Below are 21,282 nucleotides of genomic sequence, written 5' to 3' on the forward strand. Positions count from 1 at the left end.
AAGACCCTAAATAATCATATCAACTTGTGGAAAATGGGCATCCGATGACCCCTTTAATGTCCGAATGATCTTAAAGAGGACTCTGTTTGAATTGAGCCTCTCTCTTAGGTTAAGGCTCAGATCTTGTATCTGATCTCCTGGGAGGCATGTGTGCCGGAGAGGAACGGCATCATTAACAGAAATGGGCTGCATCTGTGAATTGAAGAGATAAGATTTGATTTTAATGGCACCACATTTTAGCGATGTTACAGTGCAGAGTAATTTTTTGTCTGTGTTCTTTTTTTTTTTTTAGATAGATAACTATGAATCCTGTCAATGCAGAGTAAATCCATTTGCACCCGTTCAGCCGTACAAAATCCTCTGCAGTGAACGAGTGAAGCTGAAGGGTTGGACGAATATTGATTCAGTCTCTTGTCTCTTAGGAAAATGAATGGGTCGTGACATTTTAATCTTTGATCCTAGTTTCATCGAGCTTGCAAAAAAAAACAATATTTGTCACGAGGACCTATCACTGATTGCTCTTGGGCGATTGTTTCTGTAAACCCATGTGGCTGTGCATGTTCATTGATTCGCTTCAGTGATTCATTTGTTTTTAATTGTTTCAATATCTCCAAGGAGCTTATGTTTAGTTTCTATGTGATTGTTAATTGGAAACCATACCGATTGTATTATCTAGAAGTAATTGTCATGTCACGCATTCGTTTGTTATTTTTTAGCACCATCTTGTGGCAGTTTGGTGTAACAACAAAGAACATTAATCATTGTTAGCTATTTTCTTAGTGGTTGATTTAGACCATGTGACTCTTGGGTTAGAGGTTAACGCGTAGATGGAACACGCATCTAGGACAGAATAGTAATACATTTGCAATTGTTGTGATAAGGGTGAATTATTACGCTAAAGGCTTTCAGGATTCAATATTCAAATAACGAATGGCAACTTTCACAAACACAATGTCTTGTATAGTTTAAGTAATGCAGCAGCAGCAGAACACAAAAGAAAATATCCCAGGTGTCTGTACAATGCAAGTCAGAAGTCACCAAAAACATAGTTTTTGGTTACCAACATTCTTCAAATTAATTTCATTTGTGTTCTGACGGGGGTTTTTTTCATCATGCATGAGACTTTTTTAAGGTGGCATTTAGCATGTACAGGAATCACGATTGTTGGAAACATGTATCGTGTTCTTGAATGTTACATTTTGCTAGTTGTCATGATGGTTGCAAAGTTCAAAGTGGCTCTGCTGTTAATGATTCGAGCCACTGAGGAGTATTTTACAACAGCTTTAATGTGGCATTTAAATCTGCTTTTGAGTGCATGTGTAAACGTGAAGTGCATGCGTGTTGTTTTATTTATTCTAAGCCATCCTCAGACACCATTACCCCAGTGACATGAACTCTAAATGACTGCGGACTCTTGCCTTTAGTGCAGCTACGGGAATGAATTATGAGACTATACTGGAAAACTCCACAAACGCTCATTATAAGTCATGTCCGACTCTTTGTCTCATTTTTATTAATAACTGCTTAATAAGTCTAATGGCTGGGCGATATATTAAATATTCATGATGTATTCACCCTGATTTTGCACGTGATATAGAATTAGGCAACAATATCTAAATGATTTTAATGAGCTATTTATTGGCTATTAGTTTTCCTAAAGACTGTCATTAGACTAGTCTCACAATCAGTCTTTATCTGATGAGTATAAGATACGAGTTGGAGATGTTTTATTAGTGTCTCTAATTTAACTTTCAGGAAAATGGCACTACAATTGGTAACATTTTTGTTCTGTTTTCAAATTTTCTTTGCACACAATTGTGTAGATTTTATTATTGACATCAAAATAGTAACAATTGTTTCAGCCAGAACTTCAATCTCTGTGCATCCCTAGGAATATTACGTATGTTCAACGGGACTGCACTTACAACGAGTTGAACAATCATGCGTATCTTTATACTTGTGTGTACAGTAAGTATGTTTCTGGCATTACAAACATTATAGAGCGAAAAGCACATTTAGAGACACATTGTCAACAGCAGACAGCTACAACAGAAAGCAGCCTAGAATTTGGCCAAACAGTTAGAGTTGGTCTATTTTACAGTACAGTTTGACTTTTTTCATAGGTTTAATCACATGCTGTGTTAAAATGTGTTTGAGTCAAAGGCCAGATACACATTTTAGAAGGGGCAGTTGCATTTAAATCTGCTAAATTATTATTCTGTGTCTGAATGGAATAGAGGAGTCACTCCTGAAATTGTGATAGCTGACAGTGATAACCATAGCAAGGTTTCTTTGCGAAAGACGAAAATAGCATTAACTATTAGTTGTTTAGGTTCTGTACATTCTGCTCAGATTTAATGTCATTTTGGTAACACTTCAGTATAGGGACCGATTCTCACTGTTAACTAGTTGCTTATTAGCATGCCTATTATTAACAGATTGTCTGTTTATTAGTGCTTATAATATAGTGCACATATTCTGCATGATCCTATTCTAACATCCCTAATACCTAAACTTAACAACTACCTTACTAACTATTAATAAGCAGCAAATTAGGAGTTTATTGAGGCAAAAGTCATAGTTAATGTCTTGTTAATAGTGAGAATTGGCAAAAAAAAGCTTGTTTTGTTCTATACACACCAAGGAAAAACAACAGGTTTGGTTGGGCTTGCCAATGTTGCCAACTAACAGAAGCAGAAAGGCTACAACTTGGCATCTCTCAGTAGCGTGACAGCTGTTTTAAAAATGTGTCTCTTTTTTTTTCCCAAGCTGTTTATTTCCTCTAAGTGGTAATCTAGCGTAACAAGATGCTACACTTCTGTTTTTATTTGACCTTGTTTTGCACACAGTCCAGTAGTGTTGTTTTTAACTGAAAGTAAATCTATGAATTTTAATTAAGTTTAAATAAAATATAAATATTCGATGAACATTTTTCAGCTTAAACTTATTTCAGTTAATTGCAAAGGCAACATTCAAACTATTTGAAAATCTGGAATCTGAGGGTGCAAAAAAATCTAAACATTGAGAAAATCGCCTTGAAAGTTATCCAAATGAAGTCCTTAGCAATGCATATTACTAATCAAAAATTAAGTTTTGATATATTTACTGTAGGAAATTTACAAAATATCTTCATGGAACATGATCTTTACTTAATAGCCTAATGATTTTTGACATAAAATAAAAATCGATAAAATTGCTACAAATATACCCGTGCTACTTATGACTGGTTTTGTGGTCCAGGGTCACATTTTTTATGTGAATTCTGTTCAGTTCAGTTATTCAGTTCAGCTCAGTTAAGTGCTGTTTGGGTGGGAGGATGATATTTGTGAAACTTGTACTGATGATTTGTGAATAGAGTAGAGCTCTTTGGAAACATGATTCTGGCTAATGGTGACCAGACCAGTCTCACATTTCCACAAACCTCACTGCAAGTAAACGTGCAAACATCAATGATGCCCACAGATGTTATAAATATTTGTCTGATTTGCTGTGTCTCACTGCAGTGAGAAGCAGGTGTAAAACATTGACCCAAATGAATCCAAACAGGATGATTCAGCTGCACTGACTTCATACTTTCAGATGCAGAAAGCCTTATTTGGTTAAGAGATGTAATATGGTGCTAGATATGAATAAAGTTCTGGAATCATGGCTGTAATGCTTTGTTTAGTTTTTAAAGGTCAGACAACAACAGAACACATTAGGGAAATAATAAGACAAACTTGTGTTAGATTCAACATCTAACATCCCTTGTTTAGTGTTTAGTTCCCACAAGTTCTCGGTACTAAAGATGGCTAAACAGGGAAGAGCAGTCAGGTCACTTATATACTATAGTTGCTATGCAAATGCAAATTGTTGCAATGACAAAGGATGTTTTTATGATGTATTTTATCACTGTGTAAGACAATAGCAGTTAAAAATTGAGAAGTTTAAAACAGATATATCAGATATAGATATCAGATTTGGTTACTTATGCAAGCCCGTTTCTGCCTCAAAGTAATACTAATACTAATAATAATAATAAATAGTTTTAGGTCTCACAATTTCAACTTTAAATATAACAGTTGTGACTTTATATCTTCCAATGGCACTTACTTTATTATTTCCTAAAATTGCAGACTATTTTTTTCATAATTATAACTTCATATCTCAAAATTGCAACTTTATTTCTCATAATTTCCATTTAATTTCTCTGGATTATGACTATATCTTACAATTGTGAGTATTTCTCATTAATACAACTACTTTTCATAAATGTGACGTCTTTCGTGAAACTCTAGATGGCGCAGGCTGATGGGTTCTTAATGTAACTGATGATATTCACAGCGTTAAACAACTTGGCACAAGCTGATTGGTTCATATTGCATACGCAGCCAATGAGCTTACTGCTTTACATTTAAATTGCTCGTTAGCATTCACTTGAGCATTTTGCAGTGCACTTTCAGAGTTCCTCTGAAACCCTCCAACTTCCCCAGCTCCACCTGTATGTAAAATAATGAAAGCAAACAAGATGTGCTTTCTGCCGTCTCGGTCTCTGTGAACCTGAACGCGTCACTTCGAAAATCCGTGTATACTTGCCTTTACAGACATGAAAAATATATCTATAGAGAGTGACATGTCTACTTCTAAATGAAACAATTCAAATAGAAAACGAATATTCTCAGATTATGAAATCCGTATGAAACATGCATAAAGGCGCATCACTACTGCGGAGATGACGAGTCAGTGTCGCCGACTTCATCTCTTAAGTCGAAAACAAAGAAAGCACTAGTTTATCAATAAATTATTTAAACGTTAATGCAATCTACTTGCTGTTTTTCCCTGACCCACCTGTATAGATCTGCTACGGGTTATTTTATATCCTATTTGTGCCGCAACAGATCTATTGCGCCAATACCAAATACATTAGCATTGTCATATCTAGGGCTGCCCCCTAATAGTCGACTAACCGTTAGTCCACGAGAACAAAATTTTATTAGTCGCAGAAAAAATGATTCCACACGAAGTGCATGGTGAAGTCACGCAGTCCATGACGGACAGATCGTTAACGGCTGGTCTATGTGATGATACATCGGGCAGGACATCCAAACGCTCACCTATCATTAATTTCATCCTAAAGATGTATGTAGTAGCAACTTTACATGACCACTCAATATAATGTTATCCTATAAAAATGTGCACTCAAGTGAACAGTAGCGCTCACTGCATGACAGATGGAGGCGCCGGTGTGGTCACTTGCTCGTCATTTTTGGTCATACAGATAAAGGTAATACATTTTTTGAATCTATACAAAGACTCTACGTTTATTTGTGTGCACTCACAATAACAACGAAATGTTGTGCTTTTGTAAAATAATGAAAGCAAACAAGATGTGCTTTCTGCCGTCTCGGTCTCTGTGAACCTGAACGCGTCACTTCGAAAATCCGTGAAAATTTTATGAATCTATACAAAGACTCTATGTTTATTTGTGTGCACTCACAATAACAACGAAATGTTGTGCTTTTGTAAAATAATGAAAGCAAACAAGATGTGCTTTCTGCCGTCTCGGTCTGTGAACTTGAGCGCGAAACTCCGTGTATATCTTTGCCTTCTACTTCTAAATGAAACAATTCAAATAGAAAACGAATATTCTCAGATTATGAAATCCGTATGAAACATGCATAAAGGCGCATCACTACTGCGGAGATGACGAGTCAGTGTCGCCGACTTCATCTCTTAAGTCGAAAACAAAGAAAGCACTAGTTTATCAATAAATTATTTAAACGTTAATGCAATCTACTTGCTGTTTTTCCCTGACACATTCATAATTATTATATCTGCTGGTGCGCTGTGGCAAGCTTGAGCGCTTATTAGACTCTGTAGGCAATTAAAGACTCATTATTATGATTTATATGGTTTATTAATAAACTTGCGACTAATAGTCAGCCAATGCTTAAAATGAACGACTACTAGTCGACCAGAAATATCTTTAGTCGAGGGCAGCCCTAGTCATATCCATTACCATGCTAAAATCTTCTAAGAGTTGTCATTATAGAACTGTATTTCTTATAATTCCAACATCATAATTGCAAAACTGTGACTTGCTTGTTATTGTGACTTTCTATCTTCAAGTGTTTATGTATTATCACATATCACAGTTATTATTTTATTAGTATTCTATTCTATTCTATTCTATTCCTACAAAATGAAAATTCAGTCATTATTACTCACCCTAGTGTTGCTAATGATGTATGACCTTTCATTTTCAGGCCACAAAAGTCCTTCTCGTGCTCGGCCATATAATATTAGTGCTTCTCAAAGTGTGTAAGGTTTTAATTAATTAAAAATAAGACTTGTAAGGGGTAGTAGAATGATGTAAAATCATTAGCTTAATTTAAGAACAGAAATCAATGGGCGCCTTCCTCTAATATGTGTAGGTTTGTCCACATGCATACACTGCTGAGGGAATGGTGTCTTGGGAGCTGTATCCCATCTCATGCTCTTAATGGACATGTCCGTACAGATCACCAATCAGTGAAATATGTGTGGCTATTGTTGCGAAACACCCAGATGGTCATGTGTCTGCAGTAATACTACAAAGTGCTGCACCGCGCATTGATTAATGTTACAGGCAGGGGTGTGTGTGCCTGTAGATGTTTTAAGGTGTTTTATTAACACAGCTTGTGTTATGTACTAGCCACATCCTGTGTGGAAATCCTCACGTGCACGCACATGCGGTGCGAAGCACGTTCTGCTGAGCTGTTTAGGCGCAGTGCGGGGGTAGCGGGGGCGTTATAGCATATCAAACAGGGAAACACTAGGATTCAGAGTGAGGGAGGGAGGGGGATGCCGGCGAGAGGCGAGGTGAGGGGGTAGCCCTCCTTACCAGGCAAGGGATTCCACCTCTGCAGTAATCAGCGTTTCTTGCAGTCTCTCTCTCTCTCTCCCTGTGTGCTGCTGCAGATTTCCCATTTGCACGCTCTCACAAACATGTTCCCCCAGAAATCCTTTCATCTGACTCCAGTCATCGGTTAGCATGACACGCTCTCTCATTCTCACTCTCCTTCTGCCTCTACTGAACCGTTCAGACAAAAGAAATGCAGGAGAATAGGACTTAAACTTAAACTACTTTTACATGCAACGTCAAATGGATTGTTTGTGTAGGCCTATGTGGACACTGGGACACCACACCCATATATCTTTATTGAACATTTAATTTCAAAATGATTGAATTTTATAGGGAGTTGATCCTTTCTTACAGCTTTAATTGTTCTAGTATGCTCATCACTAAATGTTGAAATATGGTTACAGAGATTTGACTTATATTTAGACAAACAAGCATCCAAGTAGCAAATTTAATTGGTGCAGAATACCGCAGAAACAATTAGTAAAAATGGCAAGGTTCAAGAGAATGAAATTGTCACTTTTGCAGAAATGTATGAAAATTAGAAATAGAACTTGTAGATGTTGTGACTCCTCATAATTTTATCCGTAAACGACTGTAAAATGCTGCAGTAAAAGCATTAAGTTTCCTTACTGTAATGGATCTAACGGGACATTTTACAATAAAATAATGTTAAATTTACAGTTTGTGGAAATGAAAAAGAAAAGTCATCATATAAATTACAATAAAAACATTCCCAGAATTCCATGTTTGTGTGTGTACCTGGTATTCCCTACATTATGAATGTAGGATAGCATTACTAATAATTTTGACCTTGTGGCAACAGTTTTTTGGTCTACAGGAGGAAACAAGCTTATAAATTATACAGAATAGGGGTATAATTAAATAATAGGTGAGGGGTAGGTTTAGGAATAGAAAATACAGTTTGTACATCTTTGGAATGTGCCCATAATGATATGAATACAAGTGTGTGTTTGTTCAATATGTTGTTCTTTGATTGAATTATTCAGTTACATTACTTTTGTTGATGTGCATGTACGAATCTATTCAGTAAATATGTTTCCATTGCCATTTATGTGCAGAGAGAGTGGATACGTTTTGGACATTTTATTCACATCTTGTAGTTTTCATTTAGCCTTTTTCATGCAAAATATGCATAAAAACTACATGGTAGAAAGCTGGCAAGTGAGGTCAGGGTTACTGAACAGTGTATTTTACAGTATGTAAGTGGCCATTACATATTAGGATTGAGAGAATAGAGAGGTTGTGGAGAGGATTGAAAAATAAGGGTAAGTGGTAACATCAGCCAAAAAGTAAAATCATGTTAGCGGTAGAGCAAGTTATTATGTTTTGATGAAAGATGATAAAGATGTCAGGGTGCACCAATGAATCGTTCACAATAAGACCAAAAAATTTAATTTCCTATTGGTTTAAATGTCAAGACCAAGCACTCATGGCGTGAGATGCTAAAAAACCGCAAGTCCTGTATTAATAGCCCCTCAACTCTCACGCTCTCTCCTTCTCCGTCTGCCTAAATGACATTGATTCTCCGGGTGCTGTGCTATTGACCAGCCCTCTGTTGAATATTTCAGCCGCTGTGTGAGCGTGCAGAGAGGACGGGATGGGTTTTCTGGTTCCCCGTCTTCACTACAGCCCTGCTGCACACTGAGTGCTGTGTTCAACACACAAGCCACAGCACTGTTAATGCAGTGCTATTCATTTAATCCCACACAAGCTGTTCTCCTCTAATAACTAACCAACACAGCGTTCGTTGATTCCTTACAGTGCAGAACGATGGCAGCAGGGTTGTCTGTTTATTTGTGTTTGTATTCTTTTGCGGCATGAATCTTTTGTCTCATCACATTCAATTCATACTGAGAGCTGACGACTCGGATAAAACAATTTATTTTGCTGTGACCCTGTAAATTCAGCGGGGCAAAAACCGCTGTGTTCTACACTGAAGAAAAGGTATATGAACAATTTTCCCTCAGAAATTCAGCAATAAACACATTGAATTAGACTAAAATAGTATTTAATAATCTTTGTTTTAATTACAACTTTGCAAAATAGATTTTTTACAGAAAATAATTGCACAATTTTCACTCAGAAATTGCTACAAATAATTACAAACAAACAGCAATAAACACATTGAATTAAACATGAAATTATGAAGTAGAAAGATTAAAGTAGTATTTAATAATCTTTTGTTTCGGTAACATTTTAGTATAGGGACCAATTCTCACTATTAACTAGTTGCTTATTAGAATGCCTATTATTAACATATTGACTGTTATTATTTACTATTTATTCTGCATGACCGTATTCTACATCCCTAATCCTACCTAAAACTACCTAACTAACTATTAATAAGCAGCAAATTAGTAGCTTTTAGAGGCAAAAGTTATAGTTAATGGCTTGTTAATAGTGAGAATTGGATCTTAAAGGGGTGGTTCATTGCGATTTCACTTTTTTAATGTTAGTTAGAGAGCACATGCCGCTGAGGTGAGAGGCGGGACGTTTAGACGCGCACTAGAGGCGCTTTAGCCAATCACAACACACTGGGCTAGCTAACCAATCAGAGCCCATCGCCTATTTCTGAGGGCGGGGCTTCATAAAAGAAGGAAATTATCAGCCCGTTTCTCAGAGAAGGGACAGAGAGGTGTGGAATAAAGGTAAATTATGTAAAAAATTATGCGTTTTTTATAAAACGAAGCATTAACACATGTTAGACTGCACCCCATAAACACAATCAAGCCTAGAAAAATACCAGTGAACCACCCCTTTAAAATAAAGTGTGACCTTTGTTTCATTTACAACTTAAAAAAAAAACATTTTTTTTACAGTGTATCCGGAACATCAGAGGAATTGCAGGCGTTTAGGAGCGCCACTGGTACTCGAGTTCCCGATTCTCAGTTTGGTCTTGCTGCAGAACAGTGCTTCATGTTATTCCCTGAGATTAAAGGAGGACCTGATTGAAAACAGCGGTGGTGGTCTTTAGTGCTGACAAATCGTAAAGAAGTGTGAGTGTGTGGGTGTTACTGTTATGATCATCTGATCACGGCACTAATCTAATCACTGTTTGGGCTTCACTTCACGCTGACTAACTATTACAAGTGCATTATGAGAGTACACACTGCTGAGTGTGTGTGTGTGTCCACTGTGAGTCACTGATATGGGATATTCTGCTGAAGTGCTTAGTCTCAGCCAGATTGTTTGACTGTCAGCAGTGTTATTTTAGTAGTAGTTTTATGCTGTTATAGTGTTTATTAAGTGGACAGGGCTGCAGTGTTATCTGCATGGATCCCAGTCTCAGTTAGAGCCAATACTGTGAGTCTCACTGACTGGTGAAGACCGCAATGAAGTCAACGACTGGCTCAGTCCTACTGAGAAGGAAAGAACAGCACAGAGAAGTTTGAAGGTGATCAGAGATGCACTTTTTCCTGTAAATGTAACATGGAATGTACGGCAGGGCTCAAGAATAAGGATAGTCTGAGGCCTATTGGGTCAGCGCTTTATCTTACACTTTTTTTGGTAACACACGTACAGTTTTGTTCCATTTGGTTTTAATTTCTTGCAAACTTTTTAAACCTAGATTTGTTTTTCAGAACATGCTATGATGGTCTTAGTAGCATAAGTAAGAATGAGTTTAAAAATGACAAACCAATCCATAATGTTTTACCAAGTATGCCATAATTTTCCAGCAAGTGTTTATTGTATTTGCTGTCTGTCTGTCTGTCTGTCTGTCTGTCTGTCTGTCTGTCTCTCTCTCTCTCTCTCTCTCTCTCTCTCTCTGTCTGTCTGTCTGTCTATTTATTTGCTGCTGCCTGTCTGTCTGTCTATCTATCTATCATTTGTATCTATCTATCTATCTATCTATCATCTCTCTCTCTCTCTCTCTAATTCAAATGAGCTTTATTGGCATGACTTGCACAGTATTGCCAAAGCATTGTCCATTACATGAATAAGGAATAAACGTTTATATAATACATAAACAAAACAAGAAAAGATCTGTAAAATAATTAGGTAAATAAGTACATGTGTACACAAACAAAAAAAAAACAAGAAAAATATTAAAGACATTGTTAAAAAGAAAGAAAAAAAAATAATAAAAAAATTTGCTGTTTTTTGTCCATTTGTAGGATTGATGCAGCTTTAATAACTGAGAGGGCTGTCTGCATATTTCATAGTTTTGAGAGCTCTCTCTCTCTGTCTGTCTGTCTGTCTGTCTATCTATCTATCATTTGTTTCTATCTATCTATCTATCTATCTATCTATCTCTATTTTTGTTTGTTTGTTTAACAGGAAAGCAGGTTTGTTAGAATGTTATTAGTATTTGAAAGGTTTGTCTAAATATTTGAAAATATTTGTCTGTCAAATCAAAGTCATATGATGCAATCAATATGCAGATACATGCAGAAAAAAAGAACTAAAACAGGAAATGATATTATAGTGAGGACCCCATCTGTGTGTCAAGGTCAATAAATATCATAATAATAAATATTGGATCATTTGATCTGTTTATGAAAAGGCAAAGTTAATTCTGGTTGTAAAATGTCTAATAGTGTCAAAAAGAAAACAACAACATAAAAAAAACATGTATATTACGCATATAAACGTGTATATACTGTACATAAAAATGTGAAGAGTAGATAGTTAATTATTCATTATATTTTTGTTTTTAACCTTGAAAAATGAAATATTTTATGGTGTCCTTTTTTACACACATTACATGTACTTGCTATAGTAATAATAATAAATTATGCATAACTACTACACGCAACTAACCCTAAACCAAACTCTCATCCTAACCTCAACCATATAGAAAGTACATGTAGTTAATTAGTGTTACTCAGTACTTAAATGTATAATTACACTATAACAAGGACAACGTAAAATAAAGTGTAATCGTAAGAACTTTTAGTAATATGGTAATGATTCAAATGTGTAAGGATAATATGTTATTGCTTTTGATGACAATGAGTTACATGAATGGCAGGTGTGTTTTAAATGAGAAAGATTAAAAAAAAAGATTCACCTTGTATACTAGGGCAAAGCTAGCTGCTAGCTCTTCTCCAGAAGCTCTCATTGTGGCGGCTTGGGAGAATTGTTTCCTGACAGGCTGTTAAAAGCCTGTTCACCTTGACTTCCAGAAACTGCACAGACGCCAGTTCTATCAGATTGGATCAGGTGATTTCAGCTGGCTCTTGCCGTTTTTATGTGCAGAATGCATCCGTCTGTTTTGTATGAATCTGAGACTTCACTTTATGTGTGTTTGGGTAAAGCTAAAGACTGTTGTTCTTGTCTAATGCCCCTGACACCTCTCCACATTTTCAGTCGTAATAATGAAAGCAGACATCACCCTCTGTGGAGGGATTGGTTCGTTATCTCTTCATTACTAATTAATGACAGTTCTCGTCTGAAAATCTGCACTTAAACGGCTGTCAGAGAGCTGCAGTGACCTCCAGTCTCTTTTTTCCCCTTAGGCTCAGCACATTCACTCAGTAAACTGCTTCACACCTCTGTGCTGTCAGTTCTTGTGTGTATCGAAGAACACTGATTGGCACTGGCATTGTATCTGTGGTGTTTTATTGACATGTGGCAATCAAACACTGTGTTTGTGATGACAGATAGGGCTTCAGATCAGATGGACCTATGACTTCTAGTTCATACTGCAGCTGTAAACACTTCAAATGGACCTTCATCCGTTGCATGGTGTCCTAGTGCCTGCACTGTAGTGTCAGTGGATGTGACTCTTTAATTAAATCAATTCAAATCAGTGTTTTTCAGGGAAGTTTCAGTTTCAAGGATGTTTGAATATTGTTTGCATGTATGTAGATACACCAACCAACAGCTGGCATTCAGTGCAATCACTGTCCAATCACAGACCTGGATCCTGGGTAGAGATGCACCAGCTGTCTGTGAGTTCTTAAGTGAAAGTGTAAAGTCCACTAGAGGCTTAGAAGCTACTACTGTAGCTAGTTTGTAACTAACTCTGTACTTCATTTTTTTGCACCATTTGTTCTCATTCCAGAGCGTAACTAGAAAGTCACAAGTTCGCTGTAAAGCATAGTCAGATAATAAAAAGTTTACCTTGATCCAATAGCAGCCTTCAAATGCATGAGCAGAAATTGTGTTCTTTTGTACTTTAGTCTCATGTAACTAATGGTAAAATATTTTAATTTCCACTGAAATACAATACTGCTTAATAACACAATAGGTATTTTTATATGTAAATCACATTCAGAAACCTTTTTTAAAATTGAGGATCTATAAATAAATGCCAAAGAATACAAAAAAACGTAAGAAATGACGTATTATGATTGATTTTATTTGACGTGCACAACACAGACTGATACATGTGAGACGCACTGTTTAGGGTGGAATCATGTCAAAGATGCACTAACAATGCAATTTTTTTAAATCAGCCTTTTTATTACTTCTGGTCAGAACCTCCAAAATATTTAGTTTATACACAGTTACGTTTCAAATAAGTGTACCGGTGCAGTGCAAAAATATTTAATATTGTTGGCACCGATAGCCTCATGGTTAGTGCGTCGTTATATAGCGCAACTGTGCTCACAGCGACCCGAGTTGGATTCCCGCCTCGAGGTCCTTTGCTGATCCCGCTCCCCTCTCTCCACTCAATACTCTCCTGTCATCTCTCCACTGTCCTCTCAAAAGAAAAGGCACAAAAATATTTTATATTGCTTAAGTTGTAACTAGGGCTGTCAAAAAAAAAAATCGAATTTCAAATATTCGTCGAATAAAAAAAAAAATCTACATTCGAATGCAAAAACGTTGCATTCGAATTTAAGGTCTGCATCAGCCGTCAGGCATGCGATGACGATGTGTAATTGATTGCATTTGAATGCTTTTGTTAGCCTATCCAGTTGAACCCACTAGATGTGGCGCTGCTACGTTGTTCATTCATATATTGCGGAAAACGAGAGCATCAGTGTGGAGAAGATGTTGTTTACGTCAAAACTGAAATTATGCCTTCTAAATTCGAATATAATTCGAATTTTGATCATATTTAAGTAGAAAATTAGAATTTAGTTTTTCAGTCATTTTGACAGCCCTAGTTGTAACTTAGTTCACCTTTACATCAAAACTAGGCTAAGTTGTAACTTACGAACAGCAGTGTGTTACACTTAAGCATGTAGGTCATGGTGCTACAGTACAGTGAGTCATTTGCTTACAGTAGGAGGGGTAGGAGAACTTCACTCACAGATGTAAACAGTCAATTTTAGCCAAAGCAAATTTACTACAGGAACAGTCCACCTGGAAAACCAAGTGCCGATAGTTCATGACTTGTTCTTTACTAGTTCCTTATTTGAACCAGCAACCGTCCCATTACAAGCCCTGAGCTTTGACTGCTGCACCATAAAAGACACAATGCAAGTAAATCAGTGTGTAAATGCTGTGGAGTATTTTGGAGTGCTGTCCGGTTAGTGGGGCAGCGTGTGTGGGAGGAGAGTCCGTGTGTAGATGCGTGATGCGTGGGGGGAGCTCTGTTTCAGGAAGACATGGAGCTGCCTGTGAAACACGCTGACAGAAGAGTCTGGATCAGACACTAGGTGCACTGAAATGACCACACTGCAAATCTCTGGACATTCTACACCCAAATACACTTCTGCTGCTGTTGATAACTCAGCAAACTCTCTCTCTCTCTCTCTCTCTCTGTGTGTGTGCTCATAATGTGGTGAAAGGCAAAGGTTTTTTTTGAATTCCCATGATCTCAATATAGAATCTCCTTTCAGTTTGTACACAGCCCCCTCTCTCTCTGCTCTCTCTTTCTCTATGTTTGTCTCTCTCTTTGTGGTGATTGTGCTCTCCAGAGGCGCAGTGGAAAATGTGATGTATTTCCCCTGGATTTAAAACATGTGGTTCCCTTCTGGCAGAAACGCCCAACTGACGAGACAGCAGGTGTTCCATCATACTGGGTTTTACTATCCGCATGTTTTTCTGTCAACCTTTTTTTGTGTATATAAATAGAGCGATGTGCCTTAAGATGCAATCACCTTACCAATAGTGTAGTGCAGACACAGCTCACACAGAAGTCATATTCAAACCTAGCACCTTCCTCTTGGTCCATGCGCTGAATTTGCATGACCAATTTGAACATGAGTGAATTCTGCCATGGGGAACTTTTGCCCAACCGTGCAGTTTCCTATTAAAAATGACTGTATTCCACCTGAGAAATTTAGCCAAGCAACAGTAAATATCATTGCACCTTTAAAGGGATAGTTTACCAAATAATATATTCTGGTATCATTTATTCACATTCATGCCGTTCTAAACTCCTATGGCTTTTTTTGGTGGAACACAAATGGAAAAAGAAAATAATTTTTGAAGAATATCCTGGTCACTCTTTTATTAATATAATCAAATTGAGGATTAGGACTAGGGATGCGTTTAATTTGGGAATGCTTCAATGTCAATTTATTCACGATTCTGACATCTTCCATAAACTGTCCTCAATGTGGCAATAAAAGTAAAGGTGGATGTCAAAATGTGAATAATGACTGTTAATGAAAAATGCTATCGTATATTGTCGGAAGACTTGGATTTATAATGCACAGCGTCAACTTTTATGATTCTTTTTTGTCATCTGGGAGATTTACAGCCCCAGTCCCCATTTACTCCCATTATTTTGAAAGTGTGACCTGGATATTCTTCAGTTTTCTTCATATTTACCGTATGCGTTTTACAGAAGAAGAATGTCATGTTTGGAATGACATGAAGGAGAGTAAACAATGACAGAGTTTCCATTTTTGGATGAACTATTCCCATAAGTTTTGAGTCATGTTGCCATTTAATTCATTATAGTATGAACCTCAGTCACCTTTGTTCTTCATGGCACCTGTTTTTAGTCAGTGCTAAATATATAGACAAAATCTCACATTTTCCATGATTCAGTGCTTCCTGCCTTTCTGTATATATGTTCAATACCAGTGTGTGTTGCTCAGTGCCAACCCCCATCATATTGTGAAGACAAAACATTTCCATTTATCCCCTAAAGGATTGTTATAAACACATAAACACTGTAACACATACAGCAACTACTCAAAATGAAAAAAGCCCATCTGTGATCTCAGTGCCATCATATCTCACGCTCTGCAGTCAGACAAGCCTGGACAAATGGGGAACCATGTCTGCAACCATTTAAACGGACTCAATTGTGCAAGAAGTTTAATATCAATGTGTTTGTGTAGCTGTAATGACAAATGACCTCTCTCTCGTTCTCTCTCTTTTTCGTTGTAGGGCTGGAAGGGCTCCCCCTCATGGCAGGGTCAAAGACTACTGTGTTCACCCGCTGCTACAGAAGGTGAGCGATCAAGTGCATGCTCTCTGTATTTAAACACAAGTATTTGCATCATTGATATGGCTTACAAAGTAGGGCTCTGCCGTGAATACCTTCCTCAGAAGCATGTTTTTGATCCAGTTTTCTCCAAAGGCATGTCAGAAAATGTTTATTAAAGCATTCAAAGCCTTGAACCAAACCAGCCAGTTTCGAGAACATACAGTATACACAACAAACATTTGGTTTGAAGTAAATATTTGAAAATCTGGAAGACAAAGTGACAAAAATACAAGAATATGTAGTTAACATCCTTAGGCCCGGTTTCACAGACAGGGCTTAGACTAAGCCAGGATTAGGCCATTGTTCAATTAGGAAATTTAAGTAATTTTTATTAACATGCCTTAGAAAAGACATTTCTGGTGTGCACCTTGAGACAAAACAAAGGCACTGATATATTTTAAGATCAATCAGTGCAAGTTTCTTTCAGTTAAAACAGCTCAGACTTACACTTTAGTCTGGAACTAGGCTTAAAGGTCCCCTGAAATGCTTAGAAACACGCAGCGTTGTTAGTGTATCATACTTAACTGTATCAATTGTATCAAATGTTACCGAGTCTGGATTTACTACTGTCTTTTCTGCTTTAATACTACAATATCCAACATTAACTAACATTAGGTAGCTAGTTAGCTAACCCTAAAAAGCTATATAAAGACTAGAGCAATTTCCATTGGATCATGCTTCAGGATTGTATTTACATTTACGTTTATCTAAAGTGACTCGCATTGCATTTGAGGTACGCATTTGGTCATTCCTTGCTTTCCCTGGGAATTGAACCCATGACCTTGGCATTGCTAATGTCATGCTGGTAGTCTTGGAAAGTTGGCATGTTATCACTATAAATATATTTTCTTACTGAGATTTTAAATGGCATTTTTACTTCTGGGACTGTAATGTTGATCAGTGTGTTCCATTTAAAATCAGATGTGGGATATTCCTACTTATTATCTTTGGCATAATAGCTTTCTGTTGCTCAGAAGACGACAAAAAAGAACGGAAAAAAAAGCAATTATTTATATAGCTGTGCAGGTGTTCCACTGTCAACAAAGAAACCGCCTAGCAACTGCAAATAAGAATAAAGGATGCTGTGCAATGCTATGCAGGTGTACGGTTATCAACAGAGAGGGGCATTTACTGTGTTTTATACACCTGTATCTGCAAACGTTTGCTAAACAAGTTTTATCATTATGTAATGTAGGAATTTTGAGTCACTATGTGCACCCAGATAATAGAGTTATAATCAGATTGATGGCTCAACTGGACTGAAAGCCTTGATGTAAACACCTCAATCGATCTGACAGAGGTGGATCCAAATACATTTTGATCAGATTGAAAGGGCTGGTGTAGACTTAAAATAACATGATCAACAGGAAAAGATTATGCATGAATCAGACTATTTTCCCAGTTGGATAAAAATAAAAAATAGCTTTGAGATATGCATAGTGCTGTGATGTATATGTTCTATGTCTTAAAAATGTGCATTTGTTTTTTTATGTTTCATGCACTGGTCAGTGGAGGAGACTAAATACATTATACATTCTGAGCGGTGTTGAGGAAGATAACTGTAACCTGCCAGACTACAAGCTATTCCTAATTTAATAGTTAAACTACAGTCAAGCCATTTCTGTTTACTACTCTGCAGTTTACCAACAAAATTTAAGCCTTGTTTAAGCTATATAAGCTTTTTAATTACATAACATCAAAAATCGGTGCAGCATGATCTCAATTAGAGTTAATATTAATCTCAATTAATTGCATCTTACTACAACACATACTGCCAATGTAACTAATAAAACAGAAAAGATCTTGGGTGATCATTGAAATAAAACCATTTGAATGAAGCAATTTGTTTAAATTAATCAGACTTCCAATATTAAAGTTAGTTTGATTTAATGTTTTTTTTTTCCTGGTGTAATTCTCTGAAACACGCCTTGAATAAAACAGGCGTGTTAAAAAAATTTAATGTAAAATTGTTTTGTCCCAAATTCTGTGTTTCTGGATTCCTTTAATGGTTTAATTCTATTTTAATAATACAAAAAGATGTATAATTAAGTGATTTCATTATTCTTTAACAGTTTAATTATTTATGAAAAATTTAACACAAATAGGATTCTATGAAATGCTTTTTTTTTTTTCAAAAAAATTTTTTTTTCCCCTTCTGGATTCTCTGTTATTTAATACAAATTAATGCAAAATGTTCATTTTTTTCCAATTCATCTTTTAAAATGTATTTCATGCAAGACAATGAAATGTAAACAATTCCTTTCCATTTTTGGCAAACAAAGTGTTTCGCAACGGAGGTTTACAGTTTAAATTAAAACATGGATGACACATTGTGTGATATTGGGACGTTCCTTAAAAATAGTATTTCAATAAACTGTATTATTATTATTATTATTGTTATCATTAATTTGAGAAGTGAGTTGTACTGATGTACAATAATAATATATATTTGTGTCATCATTTCTTAAACCAGACTATTTTTGCAGCTTGTAGAGGAGACATTTTGAGTGTCTATGTGTATCTCCAAGATGTGACTCCAAGAACAGCTCATGATGAGTGTCTGATTCTCTCTGTATTTTCTGCATAGCCAAACTCAAAGGGTATATAGCATACGTTTGAATTAATTGCTTTGAAGTTTATTCGTTATCTATTTAAATCTCTGAGCGTTACATCAAAAATAGCTCTTGATGGCGTGGTTCAGGATATTAAAATAGGTTCTTAAAACTCATAAGTCCATAGTTACAGTTATCATCTTTCAGCTCTAAAGTCACTGGAAATGTGGGTAAATAGAGTAAGGTTCATCACTCTGAGGGGTCTGAGTGACATGTTAAACGACTCCAGTCTTTATCATCCAGACATCAGACCTCACTGCAGAGCATCACGGTCCGCCTCAGACTCATTAAACATAACGACTGCAGTAATGAGGCAGTTTATAAATGGGACGCTGCAAGCCCCTTGGCGTATACAGCATACGAAGAGTTCTGGACCAGAGCTGTACCATCTACGGGACAGCTGGAAGCACCAGAATGTGTACTAAACTGTGATGTACAGTGACGTCCTCTGACTCCACAGTGACCGGTCTGTTGTTCGCTCAAGAGAGAGCATTCATAACTAATGCTGCAGTAGTGTGATGAATTCTCCCATCATTCAACAGGGCCCCGCATACTGTCATTACAATACTGCCCCCTGCTGGCAATCTACCCATTCACTGTCCACAAACAGAGGTGGCCAAAATGATTAGAACACTAGTATTTTCAGCAGCTAAAAATGGTTTTAAGTCAGTTATTTCTATCTTTTGCTGTAGTGTGTCAGTAGGAAATATCAGTTTATATTTCCAAACGTTCATTTGGCCATTAATTGTAATAATCCAGTGAGATTTTTGTATGTCAGCAGCCAGTGCTCCACACAGAGATCTGATCTGATCATCATCCAGTCTGTCTGGAATGACACAAACTGAGACAGACTAGTTTTTGGTAGTAATAATTAATTGCTAGTGAGCTCTAATTGGACTGCACTATTGCCGTACATTTGGTTACTATACATCTAATGGCCATTTATGTGTCTGCAGACGTTACAGTGGTGTATCAGAACGGCTTGCCGGTGATCTCCGTACGTCTGCCGTCCCGACGAGAACGCTGCCAGTTCACCCTCAAACCCTTGAGCGACACGGTGGGTGTTCTCCTTCAGCAGCTGCAGGCGGAGGACAGGGGCATCGATAGAGTCACCATCTACTCTACAGGTAGAGCACAACACAAGATCGCCGAAATCTAAAGCCAAATCTAGAAGACAGTCAAGTTTTGGTTTAACCTTTTGCTGAAGCTTTCCCAGATGTTTATGGTGTTTACATGACAGTTGTGATTTTCTTCATGTCTTACTGACCCCAGCGGTAGTAGTATACAAATAACACAATGATAACAGAGTTTTCATTTTTTTGGTGAACTATCCCTTTAAGAATAGTCAGTGCACATTCAAACACATTCATTGTTCTCAGCTCTGGGGGCAAAATGAAATTCAAATTGAAGTTATTAGCAAATTCTTTTGTGGTTTAAGCCACAAGTCGCAGATGAGCGTGTGGCTTTCTCTGACATGTTTAATTGATCGTACATCTTCTAATCTAATTGAGGAGCAAGAATCATTAGTACTCTGTGCAAACTGCATATCTGCTCTGTTTCAAGCTCAATTATTCCCGTGTGAGAGGCACTTGTGCTTTCTTTAACTCTCTCTGTTTCACCTCAGATTTGGAAAATGCTTCTTTTCCTGATGAGCATACTAACGCAGAGCAGGAAACCTTTGCGATAAGCATTGAGATTGGCTCTCGTATTACATAACCATTTCAGTGAGAGGATTGCGTTCCGCTAATTTCCCTCCTTCTCTCCCTATAGATGGAGCAAGAATAGCGTCCTCGACAGGAATGGACATTTTACTTATGGACAGCTTTAAGCTAGTCATTAATGACACAACATACCTGGTGCAGCCGCCCAGGAGAGGTGAGTGTGCCCTGTTGCATTGTGGGTCATTATGTGCAAGACTTTGCAGAGGCCCAGCGGAGTTTTTGATATTCTGTTGGCATCCGTTGCAGATCTGCTACCGCACGAGGAAGCGGAGCGACTGAACGACGTCAAGTTCTTGGTGCAGCAGCTCTACACCACCCTGTGCATAGATGAGCATCAGCTCACCAAAGAGAGAGAGCTGATTGGACGACTGGAGGACCTCAACTCTCAGCTCCAGCCCTTGGAGAAGGTGAGCTGTTTGGATTAATGTCACCAAAACACAAAACACCTGACCAATTTTATTCTCCTCAAACTGGGAGTTTATTTTATTTTTTGCCATTTTAACCTATTTTGCACCAAAATACCATAGATACACGTGGACATGTCTGGTGGAAATTGTTTTTACTTCAGCGATAAATATATATATATATGTATTAAAAGGTAATTGTAAGATTTCAGAGTTTAAAATAAGAATGTGACAATTATAAGAAAGCCACATTGTGAATAAATTTGCAATTAAAAGAAAGTCACAATTGCAAAATTCCCTT

The 21,282-nt window shown here is 37.1% G+C and overlaps 1 protein-coding gene across 1 annotated transcript in view; it reads left to right on the plus strand.

Moving 5' to 3' along the window:
• LOC107754763 (calcium uniporter protein, mitochondrial) overlaps positions 1–21,282 on the plus strand; it is a 69,551-nt gene that overhangs the window by 43,827 nt on the left and 4,442 nt on the right. Inside the window, exons 3-6 of the mRNA XM_016571344.1 lie at positions 16,145–16,208; positions 19,813–19,983; positions 20,627–20,731; positions 20,824–20,984. Coding sequence (XP_016426830.1) covers positions 16,145–16,208; positions 19,813–19,983; positions 20,627–20,731; positions 20,824–20,984 — 501 coding nt within the window. The remainder of the gene's footprint in view (positions 1–16,144; positions 16,209–19,812; positions 19,984–20,626; positions 20,732–20,823; positions 20,985–21,282) is intronic.

This window comes from Sinocyclocheilus rhinocerous, unplaced genomic scaffold, assembly GCF_001515625.1.
Source record: "Sinocyclocheilus rhinocerous isolate Xijiao unplaced genomic scaffold, SAMN03320098_v1.1 scaffold232, whole genome shotgun sequence".
NCBI classification, from domain to species: Eukaryota; Metazoa; Chordata; class Actinopteri; order Cypriniformes; family Cyprinidae; genus Sinocyclocheilus; species Sinocyclocheilus rhinocerous.